Source organism: Pseudorasbora parva, chromosome 6, assembly GCF_024679245.1.
Source record: "Pseudorasbora parva isolate DD20220531a chromosome 6, ASM2467924v1, whole genome shotgun sequence".
In the NCBI taxonomy this organism is placed as follows: domain Eukaryota; kingdom Metazoa; phylum Chordata; class Actinopteri; order Cypriniformes; family Gobionidae; genus Pseudorasbora; species Pseudorasbora parva.
In genome coordinates, this window is record NC_090177.1 from 47,037,834 (window position 1) to 47,064,980 (window position 27,147).

The 27,147-nt window shown below is 38.5% G+C and overlaps 1 protein-coding gene across 5 annotated transcripts; it reads right to left on the bottom strand.

The window, feature by feature from the left end:
- irf10 (interferon regulatory factor 10) lies at positions 1–26,446 on the bottom strand. Of its 5 annotated transcripts, XM_067447044.1 has the most exons (10): positions 26,356–26,416; positions 25,998–26,149; positions 25,683–25,860; positions 25,301–25,490; positions 25,031–25,107; positions 24,900–24,945; positions 24,699–24,800; positions 11,058–11,444; positions 10,861–10,979; positions 1–382 (listed from the first exon to the last, which is right to left on the bottom strand). In XM_067447044.1, the coding sequence occupies exons 3-10, from the start codon at positions 25,854–25,856 to the stop codon at positions 281–283; spliced, it is 1,197 nt and encodes a 398-aa protein (XP_067303145.1). In that variant the 5' UTR covers positions 25,857–25,860; positions 25,998–26,149; positions 26,356–26,416; the 3' UTR covers positions 1–280. The 5 variants fall into 5 exon arrangements, with proteins under 5 accessions (XP_067303145.1, XP_067303144.1, XP_067303143.1 ...); XM_067447043.1 differs by lacking the exon at positions 25,998–26,149 and having other exon boundaries at positions 24,915–24,945; positions 26,356–26,446; XM_067447042.1 differs by lacking the exon at positions 25,998–26,149 and having other exon boundaries at positions 26,356–26,446.
- Between the last annotated feature and the right edge of the window lie 701 nt (positions 26,447–27,147).

Below are 27,147 nucleotides of genomic sequence, written 5' to 3' on the forward strand. Positions count from 1 at the left end.
CAGAACACCAAACTCTTTATTTTAATTTAATCTTACAAACATTTTACAAAAAGATAAAGAAGTCGATCTAATTCCATCAGTATCATGATTATTAAAAAAATAAAGATTAGAATAAAGATATAAAGCATCATATTGAAAACATGTGAACATATATTTAATTCTACTGCAGTAAGTTACAGAAATATGAATGTTATAATTAATATGATTAATATTATTAATATTATTTGTAGAAATGCCCCAGAGGGATGCTGAAGCGTGTGCTGCTCTTATTGAGCTGTGTCTACTCATTGGTTTTCACCTTGTGTGGGGGGGATTGCTTCATCTCCACATTATTATGTGCATTATGCCTGCGGAGACACTCTACGGCGAACAGAGGAATCACCTACACACAGAGAACGAGAGAGAACATGCATGACCTGTATGATCAGTAGTCCACAGTGCCCTCTACTGGCAGGCAAAGCACTGCACATGAGTGTGTGATTTACACTGAAACAACAGCAGCAGGTCAAAGGATCGAGATTTTATGATCACGGATAAGGAGGGGATAAACATCAATATCAGAACACTTTAGATTGTGTTTTCATAATGCTAATATATATAAAAGTATATAAAATAGATGATAAAATAAACAGGTAAATGAGTAAGTCATTTAGACATATATTATGTAAGTCATTTAGACATATACAAGTTAAATGGCTTAAAATGATAATGTTTTGGTCCTGACCACAGCTCTGCCACTTGGGGAAAAAATGGGATGAAGAATAGGAACATATAATTATACAAAAGATACTGTCATAGTTAAGTCATAAGACTGACTTCACAATAATGAGAACATGTCCTGTAATTGTAAAGTTCTGATTAATAATGACTTATGTTCAGTCACTATGAGACTTTAGAAAGTCATATCTGTGCGAAAACTGTGCAATTGTTTTAAATTATGTAAATCAAGTGGTGGAAAACGGTGTTCATATCGTTTCACCTCACATCTCAATATTTAAAAGTGCAGTGTGAATTTATATATATATATATATATAATTAATTAATTTCTCATGTTGCCATTCGGTACACAGTTTTAGTAGCCTATATATTGATTTAACATAAATACCTTTTTTATTGCACCTGTCTGTTCTGTTCAATGTTACTTTCATATTGAAGTCCATGGTTATAATTATTCATAAGTATGTAGTGTCATAACTACATCTCTGACATTTATAACAAACGAAACAGTTTGAAAATCGGTTGAAAATTGAGCAAGTTATGGCTATTTAAAAGTACATGCACCATTAAAACACACTGTTACGAGTGAGCGAGCTGCCGGTGACAAGATGGCCGCCAGTTGTGGACGGCGACCTCCATTGGCCAACAGTGCGCACATGAGACATCTAGCCTTTATTATGGATATCTATGGTCTGAGACAGCAGAAAGTAGCTAGTGCTCTGCAGAGCAGTTTGTCCCTTTAGGGCCACTGTAGAAACATGGCGGCTCAAAATGGTGACTTCATTGTAAGGGTGTGTGCAGATGGAAACGGCTCAAAAGGTAATAAAAACATAACCTCATTATGTAAGGTCTTCATATACCAGTGAAAGCATAGGTATTTATGTACATTATTATTGCATTTTTGTTAATAGATGGGGGGTGGGGGTATGTCTAATGGCACCAAATACTACAGTACCCATGAGTCTCTGCATATGTTACTATGAAGATGACTTTGGAGATCTGAAAAAATACATTAAAAAACTATTTTATATTATATGTGTTGTCAAAGGCGGCGGCTTCATTCAACACGATACAGAATTTGAAGTTTCTTGAGGCAATGCCAATGGGAAGGAGAAAACACTCTTATGGCCGTTTACACCTGGTATTAAGATGCGCTTTGGTCGGCCGTTGGACCACAAGTGAACAACACTAAATACAGGTGTAAACTGGCTCTAAAACACTCTGCACTTGTCAACTTTTGAACACTTCCAGAGGTGGTTGAAAAGGCATTCGATCGGATTGCTTTTGTAGTGTAAACACTCATGTGGTTGAATGTGTTTGAACAGCCACAAGAGACGCCTACTCTCATCTACTCTCATCAACTCTCCACCAACTGACCTAACCCGTAAACATGATGGGACGCGCGCTAGCTAGATGGGATTTCCATTTTATTGGCTAAAGACACAAGTTTGAGCTTATTGTGTCCATTAGATGGAAATATCTAAATATCAAAATAACGCATTAACACAAATTCATTTTAACGGCACTACATTTATTAACACATTTTCTGCTTGATTCATGGCATGGCCCGTAGTTGGAGAAATTGAGATAAGCCATAAATGTAAAGGATGCAGTAGCAAACATTATTAGGGAAAGAAAAGTGTTAAAGGCCCCGTTCTTCGCGATTCCATCTTTCAAACTTTAGTTAGTGTGTAATGTTGCTGTTAGAGCATAAATAATACCTGTAAAATTATAAAGCTCAAAGATCAATGCCAAGCGAGATATTTTATTTAACAGAAGTTCCCTTTCAAAGCCTACAGCGAGCGGCCGGTTTGGACTACACCTCTGCACTTCCTGCTGTAATGACGTCACTAGAACAGTTTGTTGACTAAAGCTCCGCCCACAAGAACACGCAAAATGGGGGGCGTGGTCTCGTTGCTCTCCCACGTGGAGAAGAGCGCGCATTCAGCGCTTGCATCTCCCCGCTATGGTAAGAGGCGGGACCTTAGCTGCTGTCCAATCACAACACGGGAAGCGCTGGCCCAATCAGAACTCGTTACGTGTTTCTGAAGGAGGAACTTCATAGAACAAGGAAATCATCAGGCCGTTTTTAGGACAGAGGAAACAGCGCTGTACAGATAAGTAAATTGTGTGAAATATACTGTGTTTTTTTACACGCGAAACATGAACTCATGTTATATTGCACACTGTAAACATAATCAAAGCTTCGAAAACACGCGAAGAGCGGGACCTTTAATATTAATATTACTATTCTGAACCAAAAGTGCAGGTATTGCCTACAAGCTACTATATTTTCTGCTTAACATTTATTAGACTCCAGGTCGAAAGAAAAGTGTGTTTTTACACAGCACATTCTCTGCAGTCCGGGAGTGATGCGCTGAAGCTCAGTCTCGCTCATGGCTGAGGTCAATCATTAACACCATCACTGCTTACAGTACACATGTTTTAATCAACTAAATACATTACAATCGGCTAAATGTGCTTTAGTCTTTTCTGAACAAGAGCACTTGTTTGTGTGAATCGCAGCACAGTTCAGCGCACACACACATATTACCAGCATTTCAATAGGGAACACGTATCTCTTAAAGCGGCCACACTATATTCCAGCTCTCAAAGGGGCCACACTATATTCCAGCTCTTAAAGGGGCCGCACTATATTCCAGCTCTCAAAGGGGCCACACTATATCCCAGCTCTTAAAGGGGCCACACTATATTCCAGCTCTTAAAGCGGCCACACTATATTCCAGCTCTCAAAGGGGCCACACTATATCCCAGCTCTTAAAGGGGCCGCACTATATTCCAGCTCTTAAAGCGGCCACACTATATTCCAGCTCTCAAAGGGGCCACACTATATCCCAGCTCTTAAAGGGGCCGCACTATATTCCAGCTCTTAAAGGGGCCACACTATATCCCAGCTCTTAAAGGGGCCGCACTATATCCCAGCTCTTAAAGGGGCCGCACTATATTCCAGCTCTTAAAGGGGCCACACTATATTCCAGCTCTTAAAGGGGCCGCACTATATTCCAGCTCTTAAAGGGGCCGCACTATATTCCAGCTCTTAAAGGGGCCACACTATATTCCAGCTCTTAAAGGGGCCACAACATATTCCAGCTCTTAAAGGGGCCACACTATATTCCAGCTCTTAAAGGGGCCACACCATATTCCAGCTCTTAAAGGGGCCACACCATATTCCAGCTCTCAAAGGGGCCACACCATATTCCAGCTCTTAAAGGGGCCACACTATATTCCAGCTCTCAAAGGGGCCACACCATATTCCAGCTCTTAAAGGGGCCACACTATATTCCAGCTCTTAAAGGGGCCACACCATATTCCAGCTCTCAAAGGGGCCACACTATATTCCAGCTCTTAAAGGGGCCACACTATATTCCAGCTCTTAAAGGGGCCACACTATATTCCACCTCTTAAAGGGGCCAGAAAGGAGCTGATGGTGAACAATACTTGCAACAATACTTTCTGTTCACCATCAGCTCTGTTTTCTGTTCACCATTGGCTCTTAAAGTCTTATGGCATTGTGGTACTATCTGCCTTGCGCTGGTCTTTGTGCATTTGTTTTCTTCTAGTTGGAAATTGGGTAAGTGAACAGTAGTTTTTTTTTACTTTTGAGGGGATAATATATGGTTATACTTGAACTTTATACAAAATGGATCAACTACAGGATTTTTTGGCTGCTCCTACGGAGGAGAAATTGAATGGTCTTTCAAAAGATCAATTGTGGAAGGTAGTTTTTTTGAGGTAGAGGTAACAAAAGATATAAAGGTCAAACAATTTCGGGATGTGGTAAATGTGAAATCAGTAGAAAGGGTTTCTAATCATTTCAAAGGATGATTTTAACTGCGGATGCACAATCAGCAGAAGTGGTTTCACCAGACAGTACGTCGACGCTGATTGTTAGGACAAGAGTACAAGGCACATTTATGTTTGAGCAGCAGTTAGAGATTTTGAACTTATAGAATAGGGAACGTGGTCTAGACAGACAGCTTGAATTAGAGAAAATTTGAATTCAAGAACGAGAATGTGAGAGGGACTTTGAGAAATTTAAGTATGAGCAGAAGGTTCATGAGGTCAAATTAGCTCAGGAAACCGAGCACTTAAAGTTGATTGCTGAGGGGAAAATAGGGAGTGTTAGTGTTAGTGTACTCCTCAGGTGATCAACTGGTCTCAAATAGGGTATACTGGGACCGGTCACCGGGGGGCGATCGAGGCGCGAAAGCTTCAGTATCTGAGAGGGGTAACTGCAGGCTTGGTTGCGACCTTCATTACCCATGGACGGTGTAGATGTGATTTTAGGAAATAATTTGGCTGAAAATTGCATGTGGGGTGGGGTGATTCCTCCAGTGGTAAAAACAAATCCAACTTTGTCAGCAGAGGCAGAAAAGAGTGTCCAATATTTTCCCGATGTTTTTGTTTCCTGTGCGATAACTCGAGCAATGAGTATGGGCAAAAATGTGTCCCAGATTAACGGTGAAACGGAAAGATTACCCTTTGATCCGGTTAACTTGTAATTGTTGCCTTCGATTTCCCGTGATTAATTAATTTTGGCTCAGGGAAAAGATGCCGGGTTGACAACATTGTTTGCGTCTGTTAAATCCCATAAATTGAAATTGAAAGTATGGCTTCAGGTTATTTCCTGAGTAATGGTGTCTTAGTTCGTAAGTGGATGCCGTGTAATGATCATGCTGTGGGCGGACTCAGATTTCAGATTGGTTGCGGGAGTTGGTGTTGAAAACTGCACATGCGGATATAGCTGGGCATTTTGGGGTCAAGAAAATGTACCATAGTGTGATGCGCTATTTCTTCTGGCCTCGATTAAAAAGAGATGTGGCGAGCTTTATTAAGACGTGCCACACTTGTCAAATGGTAAGTAAACCAAATGAGAAACCAAATTTTGGCTCCAGCGCCATTGTTTCCTATTCCTGCTGAGTATCTTACCAGTAGCTGCGTTTCCATTACAGATTTGCAAAAAACTTTTGCGATATTTCTTAAATTACGATAAAAAACTGTTGCGAAATGACAGCGTTTCCATAGCTGCAGTTATGCGACTAAAACATATTATTTTCCTCTCGCGATTGGTCATTCCAAAACGATGGCACTTGGTAGGTTTGTACATCCCATCCATCACACTAGCCATTATTTTTATTGGAAGGAGACGTGTGTTATCCAAGCATTAATGGCAAGGAAAGCCCCTTAGGTTACCTCATGGATATGAGGTGTGTGTGTGTGTGTGTGTGTGTCAGATCTGCTTCAAGGTCTTCATGATAATGTAGCATTTCTGTGTTTAGAATCCAGTGTTAGTGTAATCCTATATTGTCTTTTATGAGTTTAATAAAGAACTCCGCCTCGTCTTCTCTCCAAACAAACCGAACCATCATCTGTAAAGAATGATCGCCTTGCCAGGTTGACGCATATAGAGAAGAATTTGCATGGTAACTCAATTTTTATTTATTTATTATTATTTATTTATTTTCACCACTTTCGTTATTTTGGCTAGATATTTCGTTTGATGGGCATATGAACTGAATTTAGAAATGCTTTGGAAAAGAAAAAATTGGCATTTAATAAACGAAATAATTTTTTTGAAATGGAGACCGCGTTTGGAGTGAGTGCATGCAAAATAATTAGTTCCCTGAGTCCACAAATAAAAATAGACAGTTTATAGTTTATAATTATGTCTTGAACTCATCTGTATAGCTAAAAATGACAAGAGTATTGTGAATTGTTTCCGCTGTCTTAAAGGAAGAAGGAAGAAATGAGAAAACATCGGCGCTTTTATCGGCCGTGGGTTAAAGAAAACAGCCTAACTACGAAACTAAATAGGCTACGTTTAGGCCTAAACATTAGCCTGTAATATTATTATTTTAATTTATATGTTGGTTATGAAAAGTGAGCAGCATGAGTAAGAATCGCAATATGTTTGAGACCTGGGGAGTCACATGATTTTGATCAATTCGAGTTTTATTTTCTAGAAAGTCTTTCTTAAAAAATTACTTAGTTTTGTATAAATTGTATTTTTATTTTGATCGATGTTTCATCAATTAAATGCCTGTTTATTAAATAAGAAGCAAACTAAGATCGTCTGGAATGGATTGACGTGCGTAACTGGCCTGTTTCCTCTGCCTTTGAGTAAGGCTGAAACTATAGCCTAGCTCTTTCTGCTTTAATACATTTCTTGAATATATGTCTTAATTACAGTATATATAGCCTGTAGTCCTTATTAGGAGAAAATATATGTCCTTTTAACTAGTACATTATATGAAAAGCAGATTTTTTTGGAAGGTGAGGTCAAGTATCTGATAAAGGCTGGGCTTACGAACCAATCTTATTCCAGTTGATCATCACCATGCATTCTAGTCGCAAAGCCAGATAAGACGTATAGATTTTGTACTGACTATAGAAAATTAGATAGCGTCACAAAGCCCGACTCTTTCCCGCTTCCTCGAATGGAAGATTGTGTTGACTCTGTAGGATCAGCTAAGTTTGTAACTAAAATCGACCTTTTAAAGGGGTATTATCAAGTTCCTCTAACTCTTCATCCACAAGAAGTCTCGGCTTTTATTACCCCTTCAGGGTTATATTCATTTGTCTCGTTCTCCGGTGGAGGAGTAAAACCAACCATGTATAATGTCATTTGCCCTTGATCTTTGTTTTCTGTTTTAGTGTTTTCAAGGCGCCTGAGAATACTCAAAGGTGGAGTTTGGGTAGGTGATGAAAAGAAAAGGGGTAAGAGTCATTGTGCATGTATTACAAATGTGTGCATGGTTAGTTTGTTTTTTGTTTGCAGACTTCCCTTTTAGGGGCCTCTGTTTTAAGAGGGGAGGTGTTACGGCTTACAGTGTTTTTCCACCAGGTGGTGTTGTTCCGTGTTCTGGAGTGAGCGTCAGAAACAGGTGCGGTGAGTCAAGAGACTGCGAGTACAAAAGAAAATGGCGGAGTTGGACTGTGACCGTTCATCTTTTCCTCTTCAGTTCCAGATTGTTTTTTCTTTTCGTTATTATTTTCTTCAGTTCTTGTATTATTATTTTGACTTATTTTCATTAAATGTTTATTTGTTAAATTGAGTTCCATGTGTGGCCTCCCCTTTTCTTATGTTGCTTCACCTTGAGCCAGGTGGACGTAACATCTTCGATACCTCACCAGCCCAGCTCACAGTGGCAATGCCTTTTTCTCAAGGTTGTGAGTGTGTGTGGATACGGGGAGCTGTTTAAGAGCTGTTATCTTTCTATGGTTTCTTTTTCCCCTCAAGGGGCTGTTTGTGAATATGCTGTTTTGAACAGTTCGACGGGAGGTTTTCAGCTGTTAGCTTACTGCTTTTATCACTTGAACCCTTGCACATCTTGTGACCAAGTAGAGGAGAAAGATGGCTGGATGAGTGCTATACCACTGAATCTGATAATGCATCTAAGTTAATGTTAGCGACCACTGTTAACGTTTGCCACACACTATGTAGGCTCCTGGAAAATCTGTAGAAGTCAGCCAATTAGATTAAGACTTTTGCCTTCCACACCTTTTGTTTCAATCAGAATTAATTCCTGATCGCTATATGAAGGGATCGGGTTCATGTGGGCGACCTGATGGTGTGAAATTGATTTTCTGACATGCACTCACTACACATATAGTTTCCCACTGTTTGCACACACTAACCATTCAACAGCAGGCATAATATTTATCCATTTCAGGGTCTAATTAGGAGACGATGGGCACATGAACCAGGAATAAAGCTCAACACAACTTCATAGCACAAAGATGACACGGAAAAATGAACAGAGGAAACCAAGAGTATAAATGAACACAGATAATTAAGTGACTAAATGGACAACAGGTGAATGAGATCCAAAGAAAATAATAAGCTAAATTAACTCAGGAAAAGAAGCACAGGGAACAGAGTAAAAACGAAACCAAAACTGAAAGAGACAGTTACTATATCTTCACAAGATTAATCCTTTTACGATGCCTTTGAGCTCAAAGATCAACCTTATGGGTTTGGAATCATGTGATAGTTTTACAACCAAAAAAGTGTTACAACCATATCCAGTCTCCCCTATCTCAATGCCCTATCCCTACATATAATTCCCCTATCTAATCATCTTATGTTATTATTTTTCGGCAAAGACATCCAAAGTGAGATATTCTGAGCTGAATGAAAAGGGTTCTGCATGACATATAATTTAAGTATATTGAAAGTGCTCAAATTGCGATTCATTTATTATTTATTGATAAAATCTAGTAATTTAAAGGTAAATAAAATAAAAACTAACAAAAAATTGCATTAAAAACATTATCGTAACCAAATGACAATCTTTCTGGACAAAAAAGAAAAAAAAGTTTAATATTTAGCTTTGGGTCATTTTGACCCATGAGGGAAGGATTTGGGGAGGAAGTGAGGGATGAGGGTTAACTTGTGTTGCATTACAACAAACACATTCCTAAGTGACCATTTCACCCTAAAAAAGACGATTGTGTTACTGCTCCCGATCACATCGCAGCCCACAAGATGCAAAATCTTAAATATAATCATGTTAGATATTTCCGACTCTTGATCGGGCTTCCTCTGATGTGATACCCAGCCAATGAGAGAGAGCGAGCATCACTATCTGGATGTTGTTTGCTCCTATAGCTGAAACTGGACTGCCACAAACATGCCACGATAGTGGAGTATTAGCAAAGAAGATCAGCCATATTCTTTTGATCTCGTTTGTTTTTTCCCTATAAAACAAAACTCACGCCAGGAGAACCAGCTGATGACGGCGATCATCCTCCATTACGCTTTCTTCTCAAGTCACGTGTGATCTCGCGAGTCTCACTGTGGAAATGTTACTAATCGCCAGGTGTGTGGTCTCACTGTCAAATCTTTAAGTGTGTGCCTCTGGAGGATTATAATGCTATAAATCGGTTGAAACTGCCCTTTTATCGGTGGCCTAACCCCTTTCCCTGGACTGATCTTGTTCTGATTATCTGTTTGGTATCTCGTTTATGTTTGACTATTCAAACCCTGTGTGCTCATTGACTCATTTCAAAGTCTTAGTGGTGTTACACTGCATTTCTGAGCACTACTTCTGGTTTCTGTGTCAATTTCAATGTCATGATCTTCTGCTAGTGATGGGAGAAATTATTGAACTAATTGCTTCGACTGTTTCAAAACATTCGTAACGCCACATGCTCTGCTGGTCAGAACAGAACCAGAACCTTTAACAAACCCATTGCTGATGCTTTATTGAACGGCAAATCTATCAAATGCAATTAACAAATCATCTAATAAGATTAAATATCAATTGTCTGTGTAATACGTGTTCTTTTATCAATTGTCAGGGCTTGTTTTGTTTGTTTCATGGATGGCTCAGCTAAACAGGTCAATAAGAGAATACTATTATTCCTTTTAATTATACTAATGTCTCATTAAAACATTTTCAAATATCTAAAATTGATCAGAGATCAGGTAAAACCCATAGACACCCGCGTCTGGGGGACAGGATTATGTGAAAGATGTTAGTTTGGTTGAGTTTGTGATTTCGAAGAGAAGACGGCATTCTTCTATTTTGCCGCAATGGTTGGGACATGTGATCGCACGCTAGACACGCATCTCAAGGGAATAGACAGCAGATTAGCGCTGCAGTTTCTGAGACGGGAATCGTTCTAATCAGATAGTTATCATAAAGCATGATGAAGAACCAGATAGCGCTCTGAATCCCTGTGAGGTTCAGAGTTCCTCTGGCTATGTGGGACACAGAGCTGCGGACAACATCATAAGAGAGGCCAAGATAGTCACACACTCATTTCCCGAGCTTAACGGACAGCTTCGGGACTTCCAGGATTTGAGTTTGTTTTATTTTGCCCTTAGGAGTAAGGGGGTATGTATGCTATGCTTTGCAAAATAATTTTTTTCTTCTGGAGAGCGTGTGGCGGCGCTTGTAATAGCTGCGGCCCGGAGCCTTGCTCCAAACTACATTTCGTTGCAGTGTACTTGTACATTTGTAATGACTAATAAACTTCTATCCTATCCTTTCCTAGTGGTGATTGTGAAGGGAAGCACAGATACTGACGGTTAAATCGGCGGTACTGTCTGAGCGATCAATCCACTGCAAAAACACAAAACACGACACTTCAGGGCTAATGCCGCTGAATACTCACTTGTGCAGTGATGAGCTTCTTGGCCTTTGGTTGGCTGGGGTCAGGGAACTCCTCTCCGAAGCACAGGTCTACTGTGTATCGTGGCTCGGGACCAGTGCCCTGCTGATGGTTTTGTAGCTCTGCCAAGAAAACAGGAATCAGTGTGAGGACATGCTGAATAAAGCATATCAAGAGGACTGGTGCTCCCTCTTCTTCACCTTGTGTGAAGATGGTCACATCCAGGAGTTTACAGGTCCTCTCTCTCTCCAGTTTGTTTGGTTTCTGTCTGTTCTCTGCCAACGGGCCGTCCCAGTACACGCGGCCCTGGCAGAAGCGTTTGATGAACACGCCGTCTGGAGCCACCCACACCAGCACACCTTTCTCCAGGTGGGGCAGGAGACGGCTCATGGCGTCAGTGATGCCCGGGGGCAGGCGGATGATGTCCGGACGGGGGAAGAAGACCGTTTTGGCCTCACAAGGCCCGTAGATGCGCTCGTTCCCTACCGGAGCACAGCCTTGCAGAATGAAGCAGCCGTCTGGAGACGCAGTTACCAGTTTCTGCACCAGGTTACCATGATAGAACAAACACACCTCCAGACGGTAGTCTACACACACACACACACACGTTAGGTTTATGTGAACTGTGGGGACTTCAATAGGCATAATGGATTTTACATTGTACAAACTGTACATTATATCCTGCTACCCTGCCCCTAAACCTACCCATCACACACACACACACACACACACACACACACATACACACACTGCCCCTAAACCAGGCCCGGAGTGGCCATCGGGAGAATCGGGAGTTTCCGGTGGGTCGCCCTGTCCACTCTTTGTATCAGAATCAGTATTTGATTTGCTATTTAGCCATATTTATATTATTCCTATTTCTTATTGAAACATGTAATAATAAATAACAGGATAGTAAGAACAGATCTGTCATTTAACTTGGGGGGGGGGGGGGGGGGGGGGTCTTAGGCATCCCGGGCTGAAAATGGGTTTCACTCCGGCCCTGCCCTAAACCTACCCAACAACACACACACACACACACACACACACACACACACACACACACACACACACACACACACACATACACACACACACACACACACACACACACACGTTGGTATATGTGGTTTACAGGGACTCTCCATAGGCGTAATGGTTTTTATACTGTACAAACCGTATTTTCTATCCCCTTACACTGCCCCTACCCCTAAACCTACCCATCACACACACACACACACACACACACACACACACACACACACACACACACACATACACGTCTATATTACCAAGAGGGGACTATCACTCTACACTATCCAAGAGGGGACCTGTGTTTCTAGTCATTTTGAAGAAACAAAAATCACATACAAAATTTTCTTTTAAGGTCCTTATTCATAATATAACTTCAAATAAGCATTTTTTTATTTTTTTAAAAATATGCCAAGAGGGGACCTGAACGATGTCTACCTATCCAACAGGGGACCTCCATAGACTCTAATGGAGCTGTGTGTGTTTGTGTGTGACCGATGTCTACCTATCCAACAGGGGACCTCCATTAGTCTGCAGTGGAGCTGTGTGTGAATGTGAAGTGAGCTGGCAGTCAAGTCTGTCTTCATTTTATATATATATATATATATATATATATATATATATATATATATATATATATATATATATATATATATATATATATATGCCATCTCCACCATTACATGTCTTTACAAATAAATAACATAAATGCAGTTAAGCTTCGTACAGACTATATAATGTGTCAAGTAATAATATGTCTTTTTATAATAACTGTGTTCTTTTGAATGTACTGAGAAGTATTTATTTGTAACCTAAAATATACTTTAATACTTTAATTTATTTTTAAATATATTTATTACACAGTCGCAATAAAGTTACAAGATGTAACATCAAGTAACACACTACACTTAGTTAGTCCACAAGTCTTCTTGTGCTTTAGTATGTTAGTCAACACATTAAAATAAGTTAACTTGTTTACACAGGCATCTGGTATCACAATAGGCACACACACACACACACACAAACACAATATACCTTAGACATAATACCTAATACATTACAGAAAAGTCATTTCTTTAAGAAATTCATTCTCTGTTGTGTCTTCATAATTACAGTATATGATCAGTCCACATCTCTCATTTAAGATTATTGTCAGGTACACCAATGTATTTACATTATTGAATATTACAGGTCATTATTGAATAGTGATTACGTTACACACACACTGACTCAGGTCCCCTGTTAGATAGTAAATCACGACGCCTGTGTGTTTGCTGTGACATTTCTTATCATCACAAACACACTGTAAAGATTTAGAGTTTTTACAGCAATACCTGAGTTTAAAGGGTTAAATCAAGCAGAAATAGCTCTCTAATGTATTAATTGCAGGTCATTATTGAATAGTGAATATGTTACACACACACACACACACACACTCAGGTCCCCTGTTAGATAGTAAATCACGACACTTGTGTGTTTGCTGTGACATTTCTTATCATCACAAACACACTGTAAAGATTTAGAGTTTTTACAGCAATACCTGAGTTTAAAGGGTTAAATCAAGCAGAAATAGCTCTCTAATGTATTAATTGCAGGTCATTATTGAATAGTGATTATGTTACACACACACACTGACTCAGGTCCCCTGTTAGATAGTAAATCACGACGCCTGTGTGTTTGCTGTGACATTTCTTATCATCACAAACACACTGCAAAGATTTAGAGTTTTTACAGCAATACCTGAGCTTAAAGGGTTAAATCAAGCAGAGATAGCTCTCTAATGTATTAATTGCAGGTAATTATTGAATAGTGACTACGTTACACACACACTGACTCAGGTCCCCTGTTAGATAGTAAATCACGACGCCTGTGTGTTTGCTGTGACATTTCTTGCTGTCATAAACACACTGCAAAGATTTAGAGTTTTTACAGCAATACCTGAGTTTAAAGAGTTAAATCAAGCAGAGATAGCTCTCTAATGTATTCATGGCAGGTCATTTTTGAATAGTGATTGTTACACACACACTGACTCAGGTCCCCTGTTAGATAGTAAATCACGACGCCTGTGTGTTTGCTGTGACATTTCTTATAATCACAAACACACTGCAAAGATTTAGAGTTTTTACAGCAATACCTGAGTTTAAAGGGTTAAATCAAGCAGAAATAGCTCTCTAATGTATTAATTGCCGGTCATTATTGAATAGTGATTATGTTACACACACACTCACTCAGGTCCCCTGTTAGATAGTAAATCACGACACCTGTGTGTTTGCTGTGACATTTCTTATCATCATAAACACACTGCAAAGATTTAGAGTTTTTACAGCAATACCTGAGTTTAAAGGGTTAAATCAAGCAGAAATAGCTCTCTAATGTATTAATTGCAGGTAATTATTGAATAGTGATTATGTTACACACACACTCACTCAGGTCCCCTGTTAGATAGTAAATCACGACGCCTGTGTGTTTGCTGTGACATTTCTTATCATCACAAACACACTGTAAAGATTTAGAGTTTTTACAGCAATACCTGAGTTTAAAGGGTTAAATCAAGCAGAAATAGCTCTCTAATGTATTAATTGCAGGTCATTATTGAATAGTGATTATGTTACACACACACACTGACTCAGGTCCCCTGTTAGATAGTAAATCACGACACCTGTGTGTTTGCTGTGACATTTCTTATCATCACAAACACACTGTAAAGATTTAGAGTTTTAACAGCAATACCTGGGTTTAAAGGGTTAAATCAAGCAGAAATAGCTCTCTAATGTATTAATTGCAGGTCATTATTGAATAGTGATTACGTTGCACACACACTGACTCAGGTCCCCTGTTAGATAGTAAATCACGACGCCTGTGTGTTTGCTGTGACATTTCTTATCATCACAAACACACTGTAAAGATTTAGAGTTTTTACAGCAATACCTGAGTTTAAAGGGTTAAATCAAGCAGAAATAGCTCTCTAATGTATTAATTGCAGGTCATTATTGAATAGTGATTATGTTACACACACACACTGACTCAGGTCCCCTGTTAGATAGTAAATCACGACGCCTGTGTGTTTGCTGTGACATTTCTTATCATCACAAACACACTGTAAAGATTTAGAGTTTTTACAGCAATAACTAAGTTTAACGGGTTAAATCAAGCAGAAATAGCTCTCTAATGTATTAATTGCCGGTCATTATTGAATAGTGAATATGTTACACACACACTCACTCAGGTCCCCTGTTAGATAGTAAATCACGACGCCTGTGTGTTTGCTGTGACATTTCTTATCATCACAAACACACTGTAAAGATTTAGAGTTTTTACAGCAATAACTGAGTTTAAAGGGTTAAATCAAGCAGAAATAGCTCTCTAATGTATTAAATGCAGGTCATTATTGAATAGTGATTACGTTACACACACACTCACTCAGGTCCCCTGTTAGATAGTAAATCACGACGCCTGTGTGTTTGCTGTGACATTTCTTATCATCACAAACACACTGCAAAGATTTAGAGGTTTTACAGCAATACCTGAGTTTAAAGGGTTAAATCAAGCAGAAATAGCTCTCTAATGTATTAATTGCAGGTCATTATTGAATAGTGATTGTTACACACACACTGACTCAGGTCCCCTGTTAGATAGTAAATCACGACGCCTGTGTGTTTGCTGTGACATTTCTTATCATCACAAACACACTGTAAAGATTTAGAGTTTTTACAGCAATAACTGAGTTTAAAGGGTTAAATCAAGCAGAAATAGCTCTCTAATGTATTAAATGCAGGTCATTATTGAATAGTGACTACGTTACACACACACACTGACTCAGGTCCCCTGTTAGATAGTAAATCACGACGCCTGTGTGTTTCTCTCCTCAACCCCCACAACCCCCCACTCACAATTTACATTTCAATAAGGGACACTTGAAAAACCAGTTTGTGAACCACAGGCCAATAGAGCTCAATATACCAATGTGGCAGAACCCTTCTCAAATAAACTAGAGAAGATGCTGGGATTTGCCCTGCCAAATTAAACTAAATTACATTTTTTACAATCGCTAGGCCACGTTTCTCAATACTTTGGTCATTTTCAAAATCCTTCACACAGTTCTCTAAACCAACTTTCTGCTTCACATCAGTTATTTCACATTCAAAATCCACAAAAACCAACAAAACACTTAATTCATGTCTCAAATCAAGTGCCATTGATCCACAGTTTAGCTCGCACAGACTGAAGTTGTGATCACTCTGTGAAGAGTTGAAAAAGTTGAAAAAGTGTGTTTATTATTGAGAAATGTTTTGTAAAAGAACATTTTATATCACAACTTAACTGTGGCTCGACATTGCTTTAGCAAAAAATGCATTCAATGGCAACATCTTTCAATTTACCTGAAATCTTTTCTCACTTTGACACAAACACAATCAAATCTTTGTTCTACAGGCTAATTCACACATCCTTACATGCTGTTTTCAAAAGTGTTAAACTTATGGACAAAACAATAACATAATACAAAACTGAATGAGACAGCAATTTACAACATGTATACATTAATACTGTAATGCAATTTATACTGCTAAAAAAATCAAACACTATCAAAGCAACTTTGATGAAACTGAACACCAACACAAGTGTTAGTCCATTACCATCCATTCAAAAGAGGAAACTTAGGAATAATGTTGTACTGTACTGTAAGCATGCAGTGAATTATAAGCAGCAGAGAGTGTCATTCTAGTTTTGTAAAGACATTTTAATTGTATAATGTTCCTGATGTTAGTGTTGGATGTAAACCTGTGCTGCCAGTGCTCTGTAAGAATGAGTTGATTTGTAAAAGTAAAATTAACTGCTGTGAAGCTGAAAGTTGGTTAGCAAATTTATAAACTCCTCACTCAGTTCTCCTAAATATTGGGAAATACGTCCTAGCGATTGTAATTTCATTTCATCATGTAATTTCAATTTATTTTTGGCAGTGTATTTGGTCTCGGACACAGGTAACAGTAGTGAGCTTCTTTGTATCACCTGTGAGAGTCTTCATGCATTGAAATGTAAATTACTGGTGGGGGGTTGAGCAGCAACACACACACTATTCTCTATTCCAATTTCAAGAGCACATCTAAACCACTAGCCCAAACACATTACAAGTGAAAGCACAAATAAATACAAAAGATATGATACACATGAAATAAACAGTGCTTTTCAGGACGGTCTGTCAGTAGTTGTAATATAACAGTGTATTGTCCTCACTGTAAAAAAATAATAATAATAAAAAAAAAAAAAAAATATATATATATATATATATATATATATATATATATATATATATATATATATATATATATATATTTTATAAGTTAATAATTTTAAAGTTACTTTTTCTCAAAGTTTATGTTCACTTAACTGAACCTACTATGACATAAGCAACTATGTTTACTGGGATACTTCCTATTTTTTTAAAAATAATTTTGTATTAATTTTAGCATTTTAGTTTAGCATTCGTGGACTGTCAGAGATACAGCTTTTGGGGCGTGTGCTTTAGGTGTTCACCCATATAGCACGTGAATAATGAAGAGCCTTCTGAAGCAAAGTGGCACGTTTGTGTAAGAACAATGTCCATATTTTAAACTTTATAGACTAAACAAACTATTTTTATTGAAAGAAATTGTGTTTTAGTGTGATTATGAAAAGAGTAACCCCTGACGCTAAGTTTTGTTTAGCTCTATCTTCTCTCTTCTGGGTTTGTCAGTGCACATACGTCAAGGATTCATGGGTGAAGAAGGGTTACTCTTTAAAGTACAACTCCGGTGAGAAATGACCCTCGGGGTAATTAACAGACGGTGGTTACCGAGTAGATCGTTCTCTGGGATGCGTTTTCATGGAAATCAAGTGTAAAGAGTTTTATCTCTAAAAACAGATTTGAGTGACGAACGCTGTGCTAAGTGATGAACTGTGACTTGGAATCTCATATGGGCCGTTGTTTCCGGAAGAAAGCACTGAACGCAGTAGAGAAAAAAAAAGAAACAAAAGTCCATGTAATTAGATTTCACAAACTTAATTCCTATCGATCAGCTCACTTAGCACAACGTTCGTGGCTCGAGTCGTCGAGACTGTTTTCCAAGATGGCTGCAGTCTGTAAACGTGTAATGTACTGTCTTTAGAAAGTATCTTCTTATTAAACCGTTTGTACTCTAACAAGTTCTCAATGCTGCGGTTTGCATGTAGGGATCCTCATTATGCTGCCTTGTTAGTGTGAGGCTATTTTGAGCCTTGTTAGTGGTATTAACTAGCGATTTAATTTCACTTATTCCATGCCCCATAGACAAACATTATAAGCTAATCTGTGTTTAGAGATAAAACTCTTTAAATTCGATTTTCATGACACCGCATCCCAGAGAACGATCTACTCGATAACCATCTGTTAATTACCCCTAGGGTCATTTCTCACCGGAGTTGTCCTTTAAGCGCAATGTGATTCGTGTGGCACTGAAAACAGAAAGCTAGTATTTTAGTCTATGGATCAGTTACTGTGTGGATCAGTTATATGATGGTTAGATGCACTTTTATGGACCGACAAGGCAGTGGCATTTTAAAGCTGGGAAGAGCCAGGACTTTTTTAATATAAATTTAAATAACTCAGATTTTATTCATTTGAAAAAAGAATGTCATATACACTTGGGATGACTTGAGGGTGAGTAAATCATGGGCTAATTTTCATTTGTAGGTGAACTAACTGCTGTAAACTGGGCCCACAAACACAGATCCACACAACCCCCCCACACAATTGACATTTTAATAATAATAAATAAGGGAAGACTTGAAAACCTAGGGCCCTATAATTTCCGCGATCACGGAATCGCGGACGGAATCGCGGAATTGGCATATTAACGCGGAATCTGGTGTTAACGCAGATTTCCCCGGAATTTTACATATTTGTAATGAAATTCTGTGTCGTGTGGGTGAAGAACGTATGTCTGAGGAAAGTGCAGACCGGGGGAAGCAAATCTTCGCGACACAACCCCTCCCGTCATTTCAGCTCGCCCTTCAAAACAATGAAAGTATGGCGAAGTTGGTCTCCACGGCTCTGCTTTCGGCAGCGAAAAAGTTAAGAAACTCGACGCTAACGGCGGTTTCACACTGCACCCGCAGGCGGCGCAGAAGCTTTGCGAATGGAGAGCGGGAGCCGCGGCTCGTGTATTGCACAGACAGACAAATATTGTCCATTCTGTCAGATTTTCCGGTGTTCTGCTCGACCCCTGTCATCTCGTGCTTTGATTTATAATGTGCACATTAGGCAGCAATGCATATCTGCTGCAAATGCGACCGTTTTCCCCTCTGTTAGTCTGTTCCAAACATGCATTTAACATGCTCTATATGGGTAGTTTACATGATAAGTAACCTTAAAGTTAAAATTAAGCATCTAGTTTTAATCATTTAAAGGGGCCTTTGAAGTTGGGGAAAAAAACTTCAGGCAGTGTTGTGTTTTCGTGTATTTTTATTTTTCACAGCTCTGGATATCATTATGGTGATTGTTAAACACACAGAACAATTCACTACATGATTTCATGGTGCAATGTTTTTTTTTATGTTAATTTTCAAATTTAAATGTTTTACTTAATAGTACTTAAGAGTACTGTAAAATATGATTCTTATGATTTTTTTTTTTTAGTTCTTTTTAAAAAAAATTACTTGAAAGAAAAAGCTAATGGAGCACTTTCATTTTAACTTATATAAACTATTATAATTTATTTTACCGGAAAGTTTAAAGCTAATAACCATTAATATTTGAAGTATTTGAAGTGCAGTGTTATGTCAAATATCATATTTGTCCTAAAAAGTAAATGTGATGTTTGTTACCTCGATAAATTTAAGGTCATTCCTATTTTTTGTTTTATGTTGTATTATATTAACATTAAAAGCAAACTCTTTTTTCACCAAAATTACAGTAAAGGGTAAAAAAACTGAATTACCAAACATTTTAACGGAAAAAAAGGAATCTGCAACAATTAAAACGGAAAAAACGGAATTTGGGAAAAAATAAAACGGATTTTATAGGGCCCTAAAAACCCAGTTTGTGAACCAAAGGCCAACCTAGAGGAAAGGAAAATCAAACCTGAGATCTCCTTCTCAACTCACATCTTTCTCCTAGACAGAAATGAGATCAAGTGAACATCAAATTGAGACATAAGGCTAAGTCTCCTGCTTCTCACATGTTTATCCTGAGACAAAAAATGACATTCTCTCATGTTTATCTCCACTAAAGTTTCATAAGAGATCTCAACAACATCACATACTATGCTCTGATTTGTCTCCTTGGCTAGAGAGACTGTATTGCTCATATGTGTCTCCTCTAAAGTTTCAGAAGGGATCTCAACAGTATCGCATGCTGTGCTCAGACTTTTTTCTTCAGCTAGATACTCTGGAACTCTCACTTTTATCACCTCTAAAAAGTTTCATAAAAGATCTCAATAACATCACACAGTGTGCTCAGAATATTCTCCTTAGTCAAAGTCTCTGGCACTCTCAAATTTGTCAAACAAATGTTGGTCACTTTTTCAAAACTCTTCACAGAGTGATCACAACTTCAGTCTGTGCAAGCTAAACTGTGGATCAATGGCACTTGATTTGAGACATGAATTAAGTGTTTTGTTAGTTTTTGTGGATTTTGAATGTGAAATAACTGATGTGAAGCAGAAAGTTGGTTTGGAGAACAAGTTTTGAAAATGACCAAAGTATTGAGAAATGTGGCCTAGCGATTGTAAAAACTGTAATTTAGTTTAATTTGGCAGGGCAAATCCCAGCATCTTCTCTAGTTTATTTGAGAAGGGTTCTGCCACATTGGTATATTGAGCTCTATTGGCCTGTGGTTCACAAACTGGTTTTTCAAGTCTCCCTTATTGAAATGTAAAATGTGAGTGGGGGGTTGTGGGGGTTGAGGAGAGAAACACACAGACGTCGTGATTTACTATCTAACAGGGGACCTGAGTCAGTGTGTGTGTGTAACATAGTCACTATTCAATAATGACCTGCATTTAATACATTAGAGAGCTATTTCTGCTTGATTTAACCCTTTAAACTCAGTTATTGCTGTAAAAACTCTAAATCTTTGCAGTGTGTTTATGATGATAAGAAATGTCACAGCAAACACACAGGCGTCGTGATTTACTATCTAACAGGGGACCTGAGTCAGTGTGTGTGTAACATATTCACTATTCAATAATGACCTGCAATTAATACATTAGAGAGCTATCTCTGCTTGATTTAACCCTTTAAACTCAGGTATTGCTGTAAAAACTCTAAATCTTTACAGTGTGTTTGTGGTGATAAGAAATGTCACAGCAAACACACAGGCGTCGTGATTTACTATCTAACAGGGGACCTGAGTGAGTGTGTGTGTAACATAATCACTATTCAATAATGACCTGCAATTAATACATTAGAGAGCTATTTCTGCTTGATTTAACCCTTTAAACTCAGGTATTGCTGTAAAACCTCTAAATCTTTGCAGTGTGTTTGTGATGATAAGAAATGTCACAGCAAACACACAGGCGTCGTGATTTACTATCTAACAGGGGACCTGAGTGAGTGTGTGTGTAACGTAATCACTATTCAATAATGACCTGCAATTAATACATTAGAGAGCTATTTCTGCTTGATTTAACCCTTTAAACTCAGTTATTGCTGTTAAAACTCTAAATCTTTGCAGTGTGTTTGTGATGATAAGAAATGTCACAGCAAACACACAGGCGTCGTGATTTACTATCTAACAGGGGACCTGAGTGAGTGTGTGTGTAACATAATCACTATTCAATAATGACCTGCAATTAATACATTAGAGAGCTATTTCTGCTTGATTTAACCCTTTAAACTCAGGTATTGCTGTAAAACCTCTAAATCTTTGCAGTGTGTTTGTGATGATAAGAAATGTCACAGCAAACACACAGGCGTCGTGATTTACTATCTAACAGGGGACCTGAGTGAGTGTGTGTGTAACGTAATCACTATTCAATAATGACCTGCAATTAATACATTAGAGAGCTATTTCTGCTTGATTTAACCCTTTAAACTCAGTTATTGCTGTTAAAACTCTAAATCTTTGCAGTGTGTTTGTGATGATAAGAAATGTCACAGCAAACACACAGGCGTCGTGATTTACTATCTAACAGGGGACCTGAGTCAGTGTGTGTGTGTATTGTAATCACTATTCAATAATGACCTGCAATTAATACATTAGAGAGCTATTTCTGCTTGATTTAACCCTTTAAGCTCAGGTATTGCTGTAAAAACTCTAAATCTTTACAGTGTGTTTATGATGATAAGAAATGTCACAGCAAACACACAGGCGTCGTGATTTACTATCTAACAGGGGACCTGAGTCAGTGTGTGTGTAACGTAATCACTATTCAATAATGACCTGCAATTAATACATTAGAGAGCTATTTCTGCTTGATTTAACCCTTTAAACTCAGGTATTGCAGTAAAAACTCTAAATCTTTGCAGTGTGTTTATGATGATAAGAAATGTCACAGCAAACACACAGGCGTCGTGATTTACTATCTAACAGGGGACCTGAGTCAGTGTGTGTGTAACATATTCACTATTCAATAATGACCGGCAATTAATACATTAGAGAGCTATTTCTGCTTGATTTAACCCTTTAAACTCAGGTATTGCTGTAAAAACTCTAAATCTTTGCAGTGTGTTTATGATGATAAGAAATGTCACAGCAAACACACAGGCGCCGTGATTTACTATCTAACAGGGGACCTGAGTCAGTGTGTGTGTAACATATTCACTATTCAATAATGACCGGCAATTAATACATTAGAGAGCTATTTCTGCTTGATTTAACCCTTTAAACTCAGGTATTGCTGTAAAAACTCTAAATCTTTACAGTGTGTTTGTGATGATAAGAAATGTCACAGCAAACACACAGGCGTTGTGATTTACTATCTAACAGGGGACCTGCATCATTTTGTTAAACATAAATAAATCAAAAGTGGTTAGTTTAAAAAGCTCATAAATGTATAAGGTGGTAAGATGGGCCTTTTATATGGGCCAAAAGTCACACATTATTTTTACAAATACTTGGCTAAAATAAAATGTTTTTAATAATGTCTATGTTAACACTTGTTTAAAAGAACTTTAGATGCAAAGTTTGTCCCATTTACCGTACTTTTTTTTTATATAAATAAAATAATGCATTATTTTTCAATAATTATAGGCCACTGTCATTAAAATGTTATATATATATACACAGAAAAAAAATGTTTACAAAAGCATTGAATGAGATCCCTTAATAATTTAATAAAGTTTTACGGTCTCTCCACGGCCATGATGGATGGTATTTACTATATTTATTTGTAGAAACTGAGGACACACACATTTTGATGGCAGATGTATTTCTAATTACATCCTGGTTGTTTAGATTTTTTAATCGTTTTTTCTTGGATCCTGTAGTATTTAATTTTAATGTAATGCAAAGTTTGAAACTAGTCAGGGTATTTAGTAAAGAGATATAATCTATATAATGTTTGTTCCTTTAGTAAGCAGCCTGTTAAACAGCAGCTCTAGAGTCAGAGGACAGCAGGCCATTCAAACAATGGAGGAGTGTGTGTGTGTGTGAACGACGTGTGTTTAAGGGCTATTCCAGTTCCTGCTCCAGCCTACAGGGGAGCTGCTGAGCATGGCCTTAAACACTCACACACTCTTAGGTCCCCTCTTGGTCAAAATTTTTAAAAATTCACCAGAGTGTTGTTTCTTGATTTTAACATTATTTAAACACACACACCTGTAGGTCCTTACTTGGTCAAACATTTAAAAAATCACCAGAGCATTTCTTTAGTTTTTTACTTCATTTTCACATGATTTAATGCATGACCAACAGGGGACTTGAAAAATGTCCCCTCTTGGCTCAGAGGTCCCCTGTTGGTGAGTGTGTAACGACGCCAAGGTCCCCTGTTAGATAGGTAGACAAGTACACACACACACACACACACACACACACACACACACACACACAGTATGACTTATGATTACATCTGACAAGTGCCCAAATACTTTACATCAGCATTATGCTGAAAGTTAATTTCAGTCAGTCTATAGTTTTCTCTCAACGAGTGAATGAATATTTAACATCACAATAGCCAGGTTTCCATCCGAGGATTTTTTTCCCCCAAAAAAGGTTTAGCGCATCAAAATGTGTATTTTACGATATAGCTGATGGAAATGCCAATTATTGATCATTTTTTGTAAATGTCACAATCTTTTAAACTTTAGAGCATACATTTTATGTCAGTACTTCAGATGTCGCATATTAATATTTTATGATAACATAACAGTGGAAAAAGTGGATGGAAAATGGGCTAGAGACACCAAGTTTTAGGTTAGTACTTGTGCCGCGTTCAGACTACACAATACATTTGTTGTCTATTTTGACTCCTAAATTCTCATGATATGGAGCATGTTTCCACCAGCAGCACCAATACCATCATATCTCTTATTTCACCATGTTTGAAAGCTGTTTACGGAAGAGCTTCTGCGCGCCCATTTGTCAAAGCCACAGATGTGACGGACTGAGAAAAATGAAACATGTTCATCTTTCTGTCAGGACACAGCAGCGCCAGTTGTGGTCCACTATGACGACTATACTGTCCTCCCACTGACACACTACGAGATGAAACGATTGATTCTTGCATCCCAATGGCCATTGGTGTTTACGAATCACCCTACGTCAAGCAGATCATGCCAAAATCAGGCTGATATCGTGTTGTCTGAACTCGGCATTCATACACTAAAGAAACGTTGAGCTTGCTGATAATTTCTCTCACCAGATATAGGGGCGTGAGATGGATATATGGGAACAGATTGAAGATTGGCGTTAACAAAGGCATTAGTGCCTGTACTGGGACACGCATAGGACCTGCCATTCGCTGCACACACACACACACACACAAAAACACAAACGTACAATGTAAATGAAAATGAAACCGTTTGTCTTTAAGTTTTTTTTCTGAAACTAAAACACTGACCACTCCATTCAGCACCTTTGTTTGAGTCGCCGAGTGGACCGTCCTCCTGGATGTGAAAATAAACTGTTATTTTCATGTAACACACCTCTGGAATCTGTGGGGATTTCCACAAGCATTTCACTGAGCAGTACCTGCATGGGCACATGTGTCTCTCTCAAGGCTTTGCTGCAGTCGCTGTCATGTGACATCTCAGGATTTCCAGCAGATTCTGGAGGACAGAAGGTGTGGCTCACACTTCTTTTGAATTTGATTGTGTGTGTGTGTGTGTGTGTGTGTGTGTGTGTGTGTGTGTGTGTGTGTGTGTGTGTGTGTGTGTGTGTATTTATATAAATAAGGAAGTGAGATTTGGGGGTTGGGCGGCTGAGGTTTGAGGAACCTTTGAGACAGATCTTTCTTAATACCTGTCAGTCTTCCCGTGTCGTCCAGGATCCGGTAGACCTTGTAGGGCTCAGAGATGTCCAGCTGACTGCGCTCTTGAACCTCCTGGAAGTCTGTGCTCTTGTTGAGGGCACAGCGCAGGCGCGTTTTCCACGTAGAGGGGTCAGCTTTGTCCCTGCCCTCTTGAAATTTACCCTTGTACATGGCCCATGCCTGAGACATACAGTGGGCATTCATACTATATATCAGCTGTTTTGTTATTTTTTGCAAATTGTGTACATTTTTTTATGGGAAAATCAAATTAAAGTTTGAATGCCACGAATGAAAAGCTACGCGCTGATATAAATTAAAATAATGAATGCAATTACGTAATCGGTTTTGTAGTGTGTTTGCCGGCGTGTTTACCTTGAAGAGCGCCGCGTCCTGGTTCTGTCTGTAGTCCTGTTTAGCGGCATGTTTCCAGGGAATCCTGAACATGGTCTTCTCCTCGTTTTCCCAGCTCAGTCCCGGGTATTTGCCGCTGTCTATCTGCGCTATGAGCCATTCTCTCAGTCGCATGTGCCTCGACCCGTCTTCCATCAATCTAAAACAATAACACCATCAAATCATCTCTACAACTTCAGAACATTTCCAAATAGCAGTTCTAACACGCCAATATTTCTATACACCTTGTGCTAAGGTTATAATAAATTTAAAAAAAAGATTTTTTGATGAACTCACAGTGGAATAATTGCATGTATTCAGACATGTGAAGTGCGCTTTAAAAGTGAAAGTAAAACTATGAAGTGAAACACTTTCGGTTTCCCGTGCAGTTGTCCTGATAAAATGACATGTTCACGTGAGACGAGGCCAGAACTGTCACACACGGAGAACTGCAACAGAAGATTCATATAGAAAGCAGAGCCACAGCCCGTGCAGAGCTCACTATTATCATGATTTTATGCTAAAGTTAGTTTTAGGTTCGATAATTCGCCGGACATTGTCCTTTGACACAGTTCTTACAAATATATCAAAATACCACGATTCATTTGGACAGTATGTAAACATTTTATATCGAAATGAATTCAAAATCACCTACGTGTAAAGTTGCATTTATAGGTAGCCAACATGAGACGCGTTACTACAGCGCCTAAGGGAACGTCTGCCAACTCCACACACTGCGATGAAACGTAGGCTATGACTTGTGTGCTGCAGGGGGCCGATTTAAAGTTGGTTTGACATTAACATTCGTCAGAGATTCAGCTTCCAACACACTTCAATAGATAAATAATGATTCGGTATAAGAACAAACAACAATCTATGTTGGAAATGTTTTAAACTGTAGAAGAGGACACATAATGCAGTTAATGTGTTAAATCTGCTTTTCCATAATAGAAACCTATACATTTTGTAATGTAAAAATCGCAGTCAGGGACAGTCTACAAAGTACAAAACGAAGAGGAAAGCGCTCAATTGTTCCATCCATACTCTTGAAAAAGAGAGTAAATTGAGTACACAAAGCCTTAAAACACACACTCCGTAAAAAACAAACAAACAAACAAACAAACACAGTAAATGTTACATATTTGAAATAAATAAAACTAGTGGTAATAGTAATGTGATTGAGAAAAATAAGTTTTACTTTAGAGAAATATTATATTCAATCCCAAATGCAAATAGTGTGTTCTATTATGTCATTGAAGAACTGCTTTCAGTATTACCGCCCCCTAGAGGGACACGTCGGAGCTTTCCAGACTGAGTTTTATGTTCAGAAAGTATTTACGTTCTTGAAATTCATACAGTGTTTTTTTGTCAACTTCACAGGGTGTGTCCTGTTACGGGATCCAAGAAGAGCATTTGGGTGTTGGTTTAAGTCACGAAACTGCAGCAG

Coding starts and splice junctions, on each gene's coding strand:
- irf10 (XM_067447042.1), bottom strand. Junction 11,445..24,698: donor ATCTCACGCCCCTATATCTG/GTGAGAGAAATT, acceptor GTGTGTGTGTAG/ACTACCGTCTGGAGGTGTGT. Junction 383..10,860: donor AGAAGCTCATCACTGCACAA/GTGAGTATTCAG, acceptor CTCTGTGTGTAG/GTGATTCCTCTGTTCGCCGT.